This window comes from Protomyctophum bolini, assembly GCF_963924005.1.
Source record: "Protomyctophum bolini genome assembly, chromosome: 6".
Taxonomy (NCBI): Eukaryota; Metazoa; Chordata; class Actinopteri; order Myctophiformes; family Myctophidae; genus Protomyctophum; species Protomyctophum bolini.
Genome location: NC_137867.1, coordinates 18,436,718 through 18,454,532, shown reverse-complemented (window position 1 = coordinate 18,454,532; position 17,815 = coordinate 18,436,718). Strand labels below are relative to the sequence as shown.

Genomic DNA, 17,815 nt, shown 5'->3' with positions numbered 1-17,815 from the left:
TATTTGTTAATAAGTAAGAAGTGGTCTGTAGTAGGTACATGTAGCTAGGACCTAAAGCTAGGTAGGTAGGGGTAGGTAGGTAGGTAGGTTGGTTGGTTGGTTGGTAGGTAGGTTATTGGTACAGGTAGGTACTGTAGGTAGGTAGGTATAGGTAGGTAGGGGTAGGTAGGTAGGTTGGTTGGTTGGTTGGTTGGTAGGTAGATTATTGGTACAGGTAGGTACTGTAGGTAGGTAGGTATAGGTAGGTAGGGGTAGGTAGGTAGGTAGGTAGGTAGGTAGGTAGGTTGGTTGGTTGGTAGGTAGGTTATTGGTACAGGTAGGTACTGTAGGTAGGTAGGTATAGGTAGGTAGGGGTAGGTAGGTAGGTAGGTAGGTTGGTTGGTTGGTAGGTAGGTTATTGGTACAGGTAGGTACTGTAGGTAGGTAGGTATAGGTAGGTAGGTTGGTTGGTTGGTAGGTAGGTTATTGGTACAGGTAGGTATAGGTAGGTAGGGGTAGGTAGGGGTAGGTAGGGGTAGGTAGGTTGGTTGGTTGGTTGGTTGGTTGGTAGGTAGGTTATTGGTACAGGTAGGTATAGGTAGGTAGGGGTAGGTAGGGGTAGGTAGGTTGGTTGGTAGGTTATTGGTACAGGTAGGTAGGTAGGTAGGTGGGCCTCCTGCTGTAAGTCACAAATAAATTATTCACACTATGTTGGTTACTGTGTTCAAGCAGCTGACAAATTTGGCAGCTTATTTAAGCTCACCCTATGCTAATATTGCAAACACATGAGATCACCAGCGCAGGTTATATGTTTCTTTGCCCCAAGGTTGTCACCTTTTTATTAGGATTTTGTTTATTATATTTTGTTTTAGTTACTGTAGTTTCGTAAACACACACTGCATACCGTTTCAGTTGTCTTTTTGTAAAGCCTCTTTTCCATTTTTTGTTTGTTAGTCAGTCTTAGTTAGCTATATTAGCCCTGAATATAACTCACTGCTCTTATACTACAGTAAATGGATCATTTCTAATTGTGACATTAAGCTGAAAGTGATGTGAAGTATGTAACAGAGCCTGAATGCCAATATCAAATATAATATTCACACCTTTTGGATAATCTGCTGTTGTGTAAAAAGCAATGCAATGAAGGAGTGAATGCGTAACACATACTCACAGACAGGCTAAATAAATACACACGCTCACATGTATCCACACACGATGCAGGAATAGAATGTCAGCGGGAGTTTTGTTGGCAGACGGTGCCATGTCTAGTTTGCAAGGTGAAGGGCATGCATTGAAATATACCCTCTTATTCTTTCTAACTTCATCACATGGGATGGGACATATACATTTACAAATAAATAAATAAAAATACCTTTTTCAACTCCCGGACCTGACCATTCCCCAGTACCTACATTGCTGACATATACATAAAGTACAGTATAGGCCTATACCTTCCACTACCTTACAGTGCTGCAGTGCATAACCTTATTAACAGCTTATGCCAAATGACAAAATAATAAAGTGAACCTTTAAACTTATGCACCGTAGTACAACCAGTGAAAGTAATGTTTTTTTATGGCACACCTCTGAATAATTCCATTCAAAAAGACAGTCAAAACACAATGGAAATTGACACAACACTGCAGTTTTGATACAGTTTGATACTGTTTCATATGACAAGGCTTTGACTGTACATGCTTTTTACATAGGCAACCCATTTATTATGCCACAGTTAGTATAGGGTGGTCAACAACAGTGAAACATGAACTCCTGATAATATTTATTGTATGGCTAAATATGTAAAACAAAGAGGCGCAGCCTGGGGTTGGAATTAGGAAGGTGGTAGTTCTGGAGGTGCAGGGGTTGGTGGGGGTAATCTTCATTCTCATTCTTCACAGGACAGGATGCTCACAACGGACACCTGTTCTCCCTTGCATCTCCGCAGCCCTGCTTCACACTCGCTCATGGTCTGGTTGCCTACGGTCGCGTCATTCCCGACACGGACGCACACACTCAACCCAGGGAACGAAGAGCATTCAGCAGTGTCCTTACAGCGGCAGAGGCCAGTTTGATCTGTAAGGGTGGGATGGAGAGATGAGAGATGAGAATGTTCATACACTAAAAACTGTATGGTGATATCTTCATCCCTTTCTATATTTGTATGGGAAAATATGTGTTTTAGGCTACACTTTTACATCAGAGTTAATAGCCTAAAGTTTATTCAGATTCTGCAGTTTATGAGGAGTTATTTTATCTAGCGTTGCGTTGTGCTGTGTTACATTTCCTTCTTGCATTGTCATGCATTGTGTTTGTGTAGTATTTTGGCTAAATAATGTACTTTGTATGGCCATGTTGCTTGCTGAGTTCTCTGGCTCATTTTATTCTTTTCTGTTATGCTCTAAAATGGCCTAAGCACTTCATCTAACCTCTGGTGTTCATCATACCATCACAGGTCTCCCACAGGGAACAACTGGTGCACAGTGCACTGGCACGCTCTCGCCACTGACAGGCGCTGTTCTCTGCAACCAGGTAGGCCTTGCCAATACACTGCAGGGCATGCATCTTGCACACACTCAGTACAGCTGTAGCTCCTCTCTCAGAATCTCTCCTGGCACACAGCTCCAAGGATGACCTGCCATCATCATCATCATCATCATCATCATCATCATCAATCATGTGAAAGCTGCATAACTGGCAAGAAACCCATAATATAGATTGATATAGCTGTTCAATAAACATACCTACACTCATAAGGCAACTTACAAATACATTTTCCCCTGACGGATTTCTCCCATGCTTTACATTGCAATGTAGTATTGCTGTGTTCAGTGTGTTGTTGATCTTGTTCAATGACTAAGGAAGAGAGAGAAATCAAGGTTATAATCCTTTGTAATCAATTTCTTATGTCTCATTAATGTGTTACGGCACAGTACATCCTTACAGACAAAATAAATATGAATACACGATAATCAAATTACACTATTGCTATCCAATATGACAGCTAAATTATGAATTACGCATTAAAATCAGAAGTCTGTTGTTGTAGTCTTTCCCTCTTGTGATGGTGAACAGACAAGGGAAGGATATGTGTACCTCTACATGAGACGTACCCTCGCTACATTCAGTATTTGCTGGATCCGGCGAAAAGTTCAGGCTGGGGTCACAGATCATCTCCCTCTCCCCTCGAATGTGTCTGCCTTCTGGGCAAGACAGGGTGATCCTCATCCCTATGTCATAGCTCGACATCTGTGGAGTGACCGCGATACCATCATTGATGGACCCAATCCTGCACTTTGACACTGGGGGAAATGAAGCATCAGTTTAATTATGCAAGCCCATTCGTGTCTTCATTAATGCTCTTTGTTAAATTATTAAACAGCTATTTAATTCTGTAGCTGAATTCTGCACCTACTTGTGCAAATCCCAGGTCTCCCTGACCATGTTTGGTCAGCTGTGCACACTAAGATGCTGGTGCCAGTCAGGTGGTACTGATCATTGCAAGTGTATTCAACTCTATTGCCCAACTGGTACACATCCATAGGATCCTGAGATAGACACAGGTTTCACTTATCAATACAATGAAGCATGGTTAAATATGGAGTGCTGTGCTCCACCCCCCCCCCCCCCCCTCCTGGACCATGAATGAAGATTTAAAAAAAGAAAGTGTACAGAAAGTGATAAAATAATGTTTTTATGTGCCCACCAAAAATACACAGGGAAGACAAGAATATTATAGACACATACAAAACAGATAAAGTACAAAAGACTCCATCTTTAGTGCAGGACCAAAATAAACCGTACCAGAATGTATCCATTGATGAGAGCAGGTGGCGCTCCGCAACTTTCTTTTTCGAAAGACAGGTCAAAGCACTGAGGCTCCATCATCCTGCACGCATCACAAAACAGACAGATAAAAAAGTGAAAAAAATAACTCTCAGTATTTGGTTGCAATACATGAAAAAATAACAGATCTATAAGCTCACAATGCATTGCAAGTTTGCAACCAGTGTTGATTTTTGACAGATTTTTTTTATTTTAGTTTTAGTCACAGTCTCTTGAATTTTAGTCACATTTTAGTCACCTGGAATGTTTTAGTGTTAGTCTAGTTTTAGTCGACTAAATAGATTTAATAGTTGACTAAATCTACAGTTGATTTAGTATTTTGGCGGGCCTTGAATAATTGATGCTGTCGTAATTGATTTTACACTTGCTGAAAATAGCAGATCTACAAGCTCACAACGCGTGAGCTTGTAGATCTGCTATTTTCAGCATGCAACCAAGTGTAAAATGACATACTGGATCTCTTGTCCACTAGTCCCTTCCTAACATTTCAGTCTAGTTTGTATTTGTTGACGAAATTGTCAATATGTTTAGTCTTAGTTTTAGTCTATTGGTTTTTATTTAGTTCCATTTAGTTTTCGTCAGTGAAAAAGGGTAGTCGACAAACATTTGTTTGTATAGTATTAGTTGATGAAATCAACACTGATTGCAACACATTGCGGTGTGATCTTGTAGATTGGCTGTTTTCGGTTAAGATGCATGCTACCTACAGTATGTCTAGAGGAGAAAAATGAGGGGGCCGAGTATAGACCTCTGGGGGACTCCAGTCAAATATACAGTAATATACAGTCATGTACAAGGGTTTAAGTGGTTAATCAAAGTAAATCATACAATTTACTCTCACTTTAAATACTGTAAATGCTCTTGATCTTCACAGTTAGATGTCTCTCTGGGTTCTCCGATACAGTGTTGCCCTCCATTCTGGGGAGCTGGATTAGAGCAGGATCGTGTTCGTGACTTGTGACCCCCAGAACAAGCGGTCCAGCTCGACCAACAGGCCCAGCTACCATCGATCACGCCTGTGTGAGCAAAAACAGGTACAGGGAGGAAGAATATTAAGGACACACAATAAAAGTGAATAATTAATAATCCACCAACAGTGATTAAAGCAGTTATGCGCAAAACATGCTCTAGAACAGGGCTCTTCAACAGGGGGTCCGAGACCCCTAGGGGGTCCTCAGAGTTACTACAGGGGGACCGACAAATCATTGTGTGATAGGATTTCTCTTTTACAGTAAACACTTATCCTGATCTATCAAACAATTTGCAACACCATTTTATACAAAATCAAAATGTATACACTTACACAATTCTTTTTTCCATGGCAAAATAAAAACAGTGGCAAATACATTGAAAAACAACAAATCTAGCGAGACATGGTATCATTTAGTGCCTTAATGGCATTTGTAATGGACTGCACAGGTTCCTTTTCATGAATGAAAGTTCTTTTGTTTTTGTCACATTGATCCCTAAGGAGGTTTTATCGCACCAGTTCTGAAGAGATGACACATGTACTGTATATGCTTCCTCCCCCGCTGTGTCCCCCTTCTTCAGAAGGCAATGCAGGGCCATATCATCCGCATATTTGAACAAATGAAACATAAACCTGGTCTAACTATGGAATTAATTTGTATATAAGAGTAAGGGGGATAAGATAGTCCCCTGCGGAGCACCGGTGTTCATTTTAAGCACAGTGATATCGGACAGAGTATCATTCATTAACACGGACCTGTTGAGGACGGTCAGAGAGGAAGTCTCTGACAAGATGGATAATACCTCCATTTACCCCTATGTCAATGAGTCTCTGCAGAAGGGAGTGTATCTGCATGCTGTTGAAAGCAGAGGTAAAAATCAATAAAAAGGACCCTGGCAAAGTGGGAGGGGACTTGGAGATGCTTTGACAGGGTGTTAAACAGGCTGATAGTTGCATCATCAGTTCCTCTCCGACTAGTCTACAGTTATGCATCTTTAGTACTCACAAGGATGTTTTATGGAGTACATGAGTATATGAGTATTAACTGTCCAAAGACTTCAAATTATCTTACATCACACATTACAGTGGAGGTGCTTGGCGATGTGAGAATTGATCTGCCAAGCCTTACATATTTAACAAATTGCAAAGAAAATAGCTTCGGTTGACAGACAGTTCCATCAAGAAAGAACAGACGAATACCCACCGTGCTGACCCTGCAGGTCAGTCCCCTGCGCACAGTCATCACCTGTCCTGCCTTTCGTACAGACACATTTACACACATCTATGTCCATGACAGCCAGGCCGTTGTTCTTGCAGGGCAGACAGTGGCAGGAGTCGTACTCAGCCTGGTACTGCTCCACGGCCCTGCGCAGGTAATACTTCTTCACCTCAGCACACTGCACGTCCTTCACCAACTCAAACAGCGGCCGTAGCTACAGCACGGCAGCAGCAACAACGAAGAAAGGTTATTATACTTATTTGCATTTTTCATGATTTTGTTTTGGCTTTGTGTTTTCAATTCAAATTTCTTTGTTTACCCTTTTATTTGTTTCAGAGTTAGTTTTAGTTTTTTTGTTGTATGGATTAGTCAGGGGCGGTGCAGCATCTACAAGCTCAGTATAGATTTTTAACATATATGTTGTTGACTAAAACTAAATAAAATGTCTCTAGGATTTTTGTTAGTTTTGCAAACTAACACCCCCCACACACACACACACACACACACACACACACACACACACACAAATTCTAGTTTTAGTTATTTTGTTAGTTTTAGTTAACTAATTAATAACCCTGGCACCTGACCAAAGTGAGATCAAATATCATTATATTTGTCTTCTCCAATCATTCGCATCAGCTCATTTTGTTCTCCTCTCACCTTATGCTTTATAACCCGTGGAAAGTCCTGAATAGACGCAGCCCAGTCTGAGTACAGTTGCCAGGTCTTGCTGGTAGTATCATCGAGGGTCATGGCCTGTAAGGCTGCGATGTGTGAATTGCTCCCTCCCTTCACTTTCACTTGAGGCGTGTAGATGTTATCCCTCCAATCTAGCAAATTGTTTCATGAATTCTTGTTTCCATGGTACAAATTAATTATACATAGTCACATACATTATGATCAATGATTGTCTCTTTACTTTGTGGTGGAACAGTTGACTTAGTATCACCCTCAGAACATGTCTCTGTTGTGCTGGGGAAGAACAAAAACCATATGGTTGTTGTTGTACATTCCTTAAAGTGATTCCTTGTCTCAACTGAAAAACAAGGGCCAACAAAGAAAGGAAACAGATTTGTCACTGCTGCCAGAAATACCCAACAAAGCTCATATTACACTTCCCAAGAAACTGCCTGATAATGATAATTGATAAATGATCATTTCTCACCACTGTGTGTATAGCTCTCCTTATCAATGCCGAGCATGGCCCTGAATGAGCCTCCGAGGCTGCCTTCAGACAGGTAGTGTGTTCCAAACCTCTTCAGGACCTCTCGGTAGGCAACGTAGTCATACACATTTGGCAGCTTGGCCAGCATCTTCCAGAACGCCTCCGATATTGGGAGGTACTTGGGATCAGTATTTTTGAATTGGGCGACCTCTACATCATTCTCTAAAACCAACAGCTTTGTTTCCTGCACAGACAATGACAATTATGGTCAACAATAGAAAATGCATTTGTTTTATTTAATTAATCGAATTAGTAAATTGTTTAGTAGGCTACTGCATTTTGATACATTGTACCTTAGTCGTGTCCAACTTCTCATGGTAGTCATAGTTTGTGAATCCTTCCGTGGTGCCTGTCACTGTCTCTCTGTTTTCAATGTCCTTAGCATAATGCCATTTGCTTTCGTAGGAATCCTCACTGAAGCCATTCTTAACTTCAACCTGAGTTGAACAGATTACAGATTAAAGATAGCAGATCTACAAGCTCATCTTGTGGATCAGCTATTTTTGGGCCAATGTTCCCCCAGAATATGGATGCATGGGGTTCCCTCTGTTTTTTCAGTTTTAGTCTCATAGAAATCAAGCCCTGCCAACCGTCAAGATAAGGGGATGTTGGCCCTTGCTGGTTTGAAACAGACAACTCAACGTCAATTCACAAACCCATACCATACCAATATTGATAGATTTAAAAAGTATAGTCACAATGGTGCATAATTAACCCTTTGCCATTTTCAGCAGTTCCAAAGCCTGTCTTTGTGGTAATACATATTGATCTCAAATCCCTAGCAAATTAATCCAGGTTTGCTACTCTTGGCTATCTATTTGTTGTTCTGGTTCCTTAATTGATGGCATTCTGTGTTGGGTTGGACATGTTTTAAATTATTTTCCTACTCCTGCTTGTTCTTTAGACTACTGTTACTCCTGGTTTGTCTTTAGACTACTGTTCTACTGCTCTATCCTATGAGGATAACAATAAAATAAAAACATCTATCTCCAGAATCAGCAAGTGTTTCAAGGAAACCAACCATGAAGTTAACGTTGATAGTACTCAGGGGCAGTCTGCGGTTGTTGGAGGTGAAGCGACATTGCCCACCGAAACTCTTAGTGTTAATTACGACCTGCATTGCCTTCCCTGAGACAATGTCATACCTAGACAAAACAGACAAACAACTTCATCCCAGGTGTCAAATGTGAGTGTACAGTAAATGGTCTAAAGCAGGAGTCTTCAATGTTTTCCCCTTCAAGGACCTCTTAGCTGAGAGTGTGTGTATGCGTGCGTGCGTGAGTGCATGTGTTGTTATAGGGAGAAGACCTGAGCTTGCATTTACCACAGATAAACAGGTACCACAGTGCCATGCATTGTGATTGGTTGATGATTGATTGATATTATACTGTATACGTGAGAACCTACCCCTTTCCTGTGAGTTCAATGTTGGGTGGAAGGCCTAATTTTCCATTTCCACATTTATATTGTTGTGTATCTTGACAGTTATGTTCATCCAGATTGTCTTCCTCACAGTCTTGATCACCGTTACAGACCAGAGAACTATCAATACACATCCCTGTAGGTCATTATTTATGTCACAGAGAGAGAGAGAACAGAGAGAGAGAGAGAGAGAGAGAGAGGCTGAGTCATTAGTCACAGAGATGGAGACCAAAGATATTCAGGTGTTATTAAATGGTAGAAATGAGAAAACTATGCATTCTTTCTGACCTGATCTGCAAGCGAACCTTTCTCCACATCCTTGCTCTAGAGGGCAGTATTGTGAGGTTTCACACAGTCTGCTCTGGGTGGGCGCACCACTGCAGCGGAGGCCCCGAAACTGAGCATAGACCTCCATGACACGGCTTCTAGTCTGCAATGTGTTACACACAAGCAACAATGCATCTAAAACAAACAAAAAAAACCACTGGCTTCAACAGTATAGTTTTACACATTATTATTATAGTTATTATAGAATTGCCCTGCAGACACAAGCAATTTAAAGTATATAACAGTTCATCAGCACTATAGTGCACATCCTTTATTTCATTGCAAGACCAAAACGACAATACCCAGCCAGCACGCCAACATGGGTCCCATGTGGTTTCAATGTTGGATACATGGGTACCAAGTGGGAATGGGCTTGAACTGGGCAAATTATCAGGGTCCCAACTCCCACGTGGTCTACATGTTTTTTGTTTTTACCATATTTTAGTCCTTGTGGAGCATTATTGGAATATTTCTTTGGATTTAAAGTGATTTTTTTAATGTATTATACTGTATAGATGTATATTGGGTGAATATGTGTGTGCCTTTTTCTCATGCACTGACACTTCTGCTATTACCTTCCATAAGAGTAACCTTGTGCATTAAATAAACATTGTCAAATATATATTTTCTAACATTTTTCATTTTTTCAAAGGAACCAGTGCCCAGTCAGAACCAACTTCAAGCCTGTGGGGATCCCACAGGGAATCCCACATCTATCCCATATGGGAAAAAGGCAGGTCCCACATAATTGCCAAGGTGGGCCCACCTCAGGTCCAGGTAGAACCCACTGAAAGCCCACATGGGCAAGCCCAGTTATGACCCACTAGGGTCCCACATAAAATTGCCTAGGTGGGGCCCACCTAGGGCCCAGGTAGAACCCACTTAAAACCCACATGGGCAACCCAGGTGAGAACCATCTGGTGCCCGCTGACATTTCTATATGGGTCCCATATGGTTATTCCACCTGGCTCCCACATAGGTAGCCCACCTCTAAACCACATGGGACCCACGTTGGAGTGCTGGCTGTGTAAGAACTTCAGAAGGTACCAATTTAATTCATTATTTAATGAACAATTTAGTTATCTTAACCTGTGATCTGGCGCACGGATTACACTCAGACCACCCTCCCCAAGTCGCCCATTGGCAGTCAATACAAAACCTTAGACATAAAGGAATACAGTTAAATACTTTTTTTGTGCTTGTTAAATGTATTAAAAACAGAAACATCTTTACCCTGTGGGTGTCATCATCAGGAGGAGCAGCCAATTCAGCCCTTTTAGATATAGGCCTACTGGTAGAAACTTAGATAGGAGAGGAGAGTTAGTTTAACTGTTATCAGCACATTATTATTTATTTGAAGATAATTTCTTCTCTTCTGGGAGGTCCATGGCACAAAACATTTTCAAATGGCGGTCCTTGACACAAAAAAGTTTGAGAACTATACTGCCTACTGCATACTATGAAAAAGGCATAATTAACTGTTATCGTGTGCATAATAAAGGATTGATGAACCTTAATAAGGCATTGTTCTCACTTTAGACCAGGTAAGTGTAAATAGAACTGTCAACAAGTGCATGATGATAGGCTCTGAGGGTTTCCAGAAGCTGGCATTACGCATACCATTTTGCACGTTTTGTAAAAGCTCAAATGTTTTCTAATCTAACAATAAATATGTTAACAATGATATTATTAAACCTTCTTATTAACACATAAGCATTGAACAACAATATCAGTGTAAATTATTACCAAAAATAAAAATAAACGTGTTGAAATCAGAGAGTGAATCTTTACCTTCATTGTGAGAAATGAGCAGTTGTGTGGCTCCCAGTATGATTGGTGCAGGCTTTTTATTTGCGTATAGCCTACGTCAGTTCCAATCTTTCACAGATATTGATTGCTTTCGGGAAGTTTTTGTTTTTCTTCTCTGAAACTGGACTATAGAGACATGTGTGTATGTGTGTGCAGCAGATTGTGTGCAAATGTGTCAGTGTGTGAGGGTGCATGCACTTAGAAAACAAATATGTGTGTTGGATATAGACCAGACAGCTAAGAAATATTATTGACTTTCCTTTGCAATAACTCCCTCCATATCTGGGCTGCTTGACCCATGACATTAACAAACGAGAAATTATTATGCAATCTAATTTTACTGTGTCAATGCTCAGGATATGCAATCATTATCCACACCATGTCTAAATGTAGCCTACTGCTGTTACTGCACGAGTATTGACTACCTGCCTGATTGTGTGACAGACAGCTGTTGTAGCTATAGCTATATACTGTAGTCTTAAAGTCCCGAGTCAGCTCAAAGGTATCTTAGTACTATCGCTAAGATTACCTATTTCTTCAACTGTTGCATTCATCTGCATTTACAAACATCGTAGACGTAGAGAGAACCACCGGTATTAAAGTCCTTTAATGTGGGAGGACTACAGTGGGGTGACACGTGACAGGTCAATAGCACACACACCAAGACCCGCCCCCGCTCGATCATGATTAGCGGAAGGCCCCTCTCTATCCTGATTGGATGAAGGCTGGGCCACCTAGCCAAAAACTAATCTTTTGACCCCCAGGGGTTAACTGGGGACAGGAACTCCTTATATGGTCAGCACACTCTATAGTAGGGAGGATTATCATAACAAAACAAAAAAAGATTTTTGAATTAAATGAAATCACTGAATATACCTTTAATGATATAACCCAGATCAGGGAAGTGCAGAGGAAATTTGAGGGGCAGGGGATGGAACTCGGTGGCCAAGACTATAGGCTGACACCTTATTGTAATGATTTTTCTTCTTCTTCTTCTGGCTGTGAAGTTGGTTTTCGAAAATTGGTAATATGGTAGACTAGGGCTATGCCAAACGTTGAAGACGCGAAGCCCACGCCCTAGGATGGCGCTATAGTACTCAATTGAAAATGCAAACTTTGAACAGGCATAGTTCATGAACCGTTTGACCGTTGGCAATAAAACTTAGATACGCATATACGTCTCTTCATGCCGAACAACTTTAGACCTTTTGACCTCTGACCTTTAGATCTCCCACCAGATTCTCTACACCAGGTGGCGCCACTATCACAAAGTAATTTGAAATCCATGTGATTTGTTTATCACTCCTGACTTGCTCGTTTTGATTTTGTGCCTGAACATACAGGCCAGGGTGATGTTGAGGAGAACTGATCATGACTCAGAAGACTGTCCCTTCAAATTAACTAACTTTGGACTGCTCTTTGTTAGTAACCCATTTTAATTTGTGTGTGTGTGTGTGTGTGTGTGTGTGTGTGTGTGTGTGTGAGAGAGACGCAACTTGGCCTGTTGTAGCGCCACCATGAGGCTGATTTGAAAACTGTCAAGTGGCATTTCTTCCTCAGCCTAAATGGGAATTGGCATGCACGGATTGGGAAGCCGTGGATATATCCGTATCCGTACATCTTATCTTCAAATTGAAAGTAAGAAAGAAAGAAAGAAAGACTTGTCCAATGTTGCAAATACCTACTTCGCCAGATTACGGCAGTATTGAGTTCACCAGTTTCCTCCTCCTGCAGGATGCAAATGTTGTCCAGCAGGGGGAGTGGTTTCACCAGGCTGGCAAATACCCCCCTCTGCCAGGAGTAGACATGGACATGGATTGGATTGGATTGTAATTGGATTGTAGCTTTAAATATTTCAATCAAGCAAAACCATTATAGGCATAGAAGCTTTATTAGATTGGTCATTTCCCACTTAGAACAGTCAATTTCAGTAGAACATACAAAGGTTTGAGTCTTACAACAAATTACTATTTTTCCACACCAGAAATGTGAATCCATGAAAGGTAACAAAATCATTTCGGATGGGGGAAGACACACAGAACTTATGACCCCATTATACAAACCTAAATTAATTTCATTCTTAATCTTTACAGGATAATAAAAAAAAGAATTTCTGGGGATTTTTCTTAAAGGGTAAAACAATTCCTCTTGACATTTTATGAAAATAATTTAAGCTTAGAGATGTATACCTTTGGATGCATGGCACAAAGTACACCTATTACTTTCAAGGTTCATGCACAAGCTTACTGAAATACCAAATAAAAATGAAAAACTAAATGTACTAGCAGTAACACTTAAGACACAATTCTTGTCAATGACTCAGAATATTTACAATTCATCAACAGCAACCTATTAGCAATTACAGTATGTACAAGCTTTTCAAAATATGAAAAACAGAACAGAAGAATCAACACTGAAATAATGGGTATTAGCTGGATGTTTCATTAAATCATTTCAATAATTGCTCACTCAATGAGATGTAATGATCACAAATGTCACATTTACTCAAGCCACATACAATCACACATTTAGTTGAAAGTTGAAAGAATAAACTAGACAAATGTATACAGTGAGGAAAGTTCCTCACTGTATACATTCTCTGCAGATTCCTTGCTATTCATAAAGTAGGTGTTTGTATATGTTATTACTGTATACTCTCGCAAAATGTCAGTTCAAATTGATTGCCCTGTGCTTCTTAACGTTTGTATTTTGTATAAATCATGTATATTGGAAAACATTTACAAAACAATCAAAAATAAATACATTTAGTAAATAATCACCGTACAGCATCATGTTATATTATATGAATTATGTGAAACAAGACAACATAAATCAGCCAATATACTGTATTCAAACATGAAACATCTGACAAGCCAGACATTGACATTGAGATCCAAACACTTATTGTATGTGTTTGAGTGACAACTACAGTAGTAGTGTTTTTGTTTGTTATTTGCACACAGGTTTACAATTAAACAGGAACTACAAAGAGTGACTGAAAATGTGCAGGAGAGTTAAAATACCCAAAGGAGCTTGTATGAGAACTCCCCTAACATTTTGGGGAACGAATCACTGTTTGTCCTATGGAAAATTGTAAACTAAATTAAAAAAAAAAAAACTTTACAGTGAATAAAAACAAGGATAAAATAATCAGATAGATAGATATTGACAAAAACGTACAACAATCATTCAGTTGCAAATTAGTTACTCATTAATCTGTTGGAGAAGATGCATTCTAAGCCCCTTTTAAGCTGTTAAAATAAAATAAATACGCTATAATAGCTAAATAAATAAATTATAATTGGAATGCATTGACATCATAGAATAATTTCAAGATTTGCGAGTTCAGAAAATAACCATATTCTACATGGTAAATTGTTTCTGTAATGTTTAAAGGTGTTTGAGGTTTGTCTTCTAGGCAATGGCCCAGACTATATTGCAGTAGGAGAGAAAAAGGGATTTAAGGGGTAATACAGAGATAAGAATATTACTAGCATGACGATAGATACCAAATTACCAATATTCAAGTTGTAGTTGAATGCCTGATGTCTAAATTGAGGTGTTCATTGAATGAAATGAATAGACAGTCCTCTATCATGTGCAAGGGCACATTTGAGTCTGGACCAGCATTTTCATCTCATGTCCTGCACAGCCTATTCTGTTCATGTCCAAACCCACTAGGTTATAGTTTTGTTTGTCTATAAACTGACTTTTCACATCTAACAGCAGCAATAGGCTTGCCTTTATCACCTGATATTGTGAAAAACATAAGACCATAATAGATCTCATAATTCCTCATCGTGATAATTTATGTATATTAATAATGGTACATTAATTACAACACACACTAACAGAGGTCAAGGCATTCATTTGAGAAAATGTGTCTGGAGGGCACATTGTTGTACCCCCAGTATGATATATTACGCAACTACGTACATAATGTTACATAGATACTGTATATTGAACATATAGTGTTTTCTGTACAACACTGATGTGTTTTTCATGGTCTGTCAGAATCTGCAGGAGTGCCACTTGGAGTGTTATAGGAGTGGACAGACACTACTGCATCTAGCCTTGCCTCTGCATTTGTACCTCTCTCTCTCTGTAGTGGCTTTGGAAGCGGGAATTTAATCAATGGTCCCCACTGTGCAGACGTGTGTGATCAATGTGTAGACCGTATGCTGACTACAGACGAGGCTGTTATTGGCAGAAACTCCCTTAAGAGACTGCCTTGGATAGGTTGCTTCAACTAGCTTATCACTCATGAATACCACGCAATGGAAAACCGCCCTGCCTCATTTCCTAGCTGTGTATTGGGGATAGATCTTACTGTAAATACATTATGCATTCAAGCTTCAGGAGGCCACATCCACACACCTTCGCACCATGCATGCCTCCATGCAGTGATCTGACCAGGAATGGAGAGACGCATTAAATAAAATTGTATGTTCAAGTAAGTTTTCCAAGTAAGACAAAACAACATCTACTAGCTACTAACACCAGCATTTATGTAAGCCGTTTACAAGATACACAGACTGACCACTAATTTAGAGCTGGCTGATGCCACTGAAACAGAATAACCGCTGAAAGAACCATCACTGTCACTAGAATACCAAGAACATCTACCTCTACCTGTACATTTTACATCAGTATGCTGATGTGCTCCGAAGGAACTTTCCCTATATCGAAGCAGTAAAGCCCAGAAACAGTGCATTTGACTGATCGTGAAGCTGTTCTATTTACAGCCAATGCAAGGTCAAGGAAAAGGGGGAAGAAATGTCACTGAAAAACCTTAATTGCCCTTTTGATCCCAAACTGGACGAAACACAAATCTTCCTGCTTATCTTCATCATTGCCCCTCCTTCTCTACCCCAACGCAACTTTCCTTCAATCACTCATTCTTTCTCGTCTTTCCTCAATAGCCCTAAATAAAGAGAGAGGAGAGGCTCTACTCCCCCCTTCCAGAAATGAACACCAAATTGTAAGAATGAAAGCACAGGCCCAGCCTCTGGTGCAGGGTTTGACTGTGCTCTCAGTCGCCCACTCCCGTCTCCCCTCAGGTGGCATCATCATCATCCTCCAGGTGGTAGTTGAGGGTGATGACGGCACTGATGAACTCTCCCAGCTCCACAAAGTCAGCCGTGATGATGTTGATGCCACTCTCGCCAGGCCTCTGGGCTCTGATCCATTGCATCATGCCTGGCAAGGCCCTGGGAGGATACGAAAAGTGGTGGAAGAAGTACTAAGGTTGCAATATCACATTGCAGAAATACTCTGTTACATGTAAAAGGCCTGTATTAAATATTTTACTTCAGTAAAAGTACAAAAGTACAAATTACTCATAGACACATTTTGAAGACATTTCTAAATTAATAGAGTAGTAGAGATATGGGTTTTATATCAATATAAAAAATCTGCACACACACAAACACACACACACACACACACACACACACACACACACACAAACACACACACACACACACACACACACACACACACACACACACACACACACACGCACACACGCACACACACACACACACACACACACACACACACACACACACACACACACACACACACACATCACTGTGAAATTGTTATGGGTCACATGCATGCGTGAATACACACAAGCACACTTGCGCATGTGTACAACATGAACGCAGACACACCATATACAGCACCCACCATATACACACACCATATACGTACATAAAACACCATATACAGCAGCACACACATTCGGGCATGCAACCGCACATTTACCATTTACACGTGACCAAAAAAACACTTTGAGCACAAAGAATGTGTCTTCATGTTTGGATACATTGCCATCATTCGTAGCAAGATAGCCTGAATGGTGATGTTTGAAGGACTGTGAGGGACCGAGCAGTCAAAGCTTAAAACCTCTTAAACCCCACGGGGGTCCGGGAGGGAAAATCTAAAATATCGGAGTTGGAACCTGAGACCTTGACCAGCCCCATTTACCCGCTGAGAGCTGTTCATGAGGTGGACAGCCGCTGCCGCTGATTGGGGCTCAAAAGGTTGAGTACACAGGTTTTCAAACTCAAAGTTTGTTTTAATGTCAAAAGTAATAAATAATTAACAAAAGTTTCAACAACTGAAGTGGTAGGGCCCTTGAGGTCAACATAACATAACTTCAATGAAAATAACTTAAATGAAAATAATGTTGAACCAAACAGGAAATGAACTCAACCAACAGACCTGTTCAAATGACACATGAGGGAGACTTATATAGTGATGGACCAAACCAATAAATACATAAAGGGGTGGACAGCAATTAGAGCCAACTGGAATCTCTAAACAATTCCCAATTCCCCCCTTCTCAATCAAGTATGTTGGTCTGGCCCTCTGCATCACAGCTGACTCCACCCCCTGCCCCATATGTTGCCATTTTCAAATACTGATTGTGTTTTATGCATTATAATATAATATAATCATTGCAATGTCTGGGATCACAGCCCTCACAAGGACATAAAGCAAACAAACAGTGCAGAATGGTTGGCGGTTATGAAACGAATTATTCATGCTGGGAACATGGATGGCTCTGCTGTTGGCTCAATCCAAAATGAGGGATATGGAGAGAAAGAGAAGGACGATAATAGGAGTCCCCTTGAAGTCTAGCAGCTAGCTGTTCAAAAGACGTCTGGATCAAACACCTGGAAACGTTGTGCAACCCAACAGGACCCAAATATTGTTATAAAATCGAAACAATTCCAAATGTGTTTATCATCATCATATCATCGCTGATACGTGTATATATAGTAAATTAAAATTGGGTGGACGGTGGGCATCAAACACCTAATATATACTGTATAAACCTACCTATATATGGAAACAATTTTAAACTAGATTTGAAGGCTGAGTTGCGGCCTGAACATACAGTACAGTATGGGTTGATGTCCACCCACTGGAGGACATCACAAACGTGGAGACAACTTTAAAGTGAATTTTCAGGCCACTGAGACACTGCCAAATACATCAAGAGCTGCCAGCC

General features: G+C 40.4%; 2 protein-coding genes across 2 annotated transcripts in view; both read right to left on the bottom strand.

Moving 5' to 3' along the window:
- Nucleotides 1-1,864: 1,864 nt before the first annotated feature.
- On the bottom strand, nt 1,865-9,073 carry c7a (complement component 7a; the record flags this gene model as incomplete). Its single annotated transcript, XM_080765724.1, has 12 exons — nt 1,865-2,052; nt 3,090-3,278; nt 3,392-3,524; nt 3,781-3,865; nt 4,664-4,838; nt 5,997-6,225; nt 6,672-6,841; nt 7,177-7,420; nt 7,530-7,673; nt 8,258-8,381; nt 8,644-8,794; nt 8,947-9,073. The coding sequence occupies 12 exons, from the start codon at nt 9,071-9,073 to the stop codon at nt 1,865-1,867; spliced, it is 1,959 nt and encodes a 652-aa protein (XP_080621850.1).
- A 6,777-nt stretch (nt 9,074-15,850) lies between these two features.
- The window catches only part of plcxd3 (phosphatidylinositol-specific phospholipase C, X domain containing 3), a gene marked incomplete at its 3' end in the record, with an annotated part of 21,172 nt that continues 19,207 nt past the window's right edge, over nt 15,851-17,815 (bottom strand). Inside the window, exon 6 of the mRNA XM_080765550.1 lies at nt 15,851-16,004. Coding sequence (XP_080621676.1) covers nt 15,851-16,004 — 154 coding nt within the window. The remainder of the gene's footprint in view (nt 16,005-17,815) is intronic.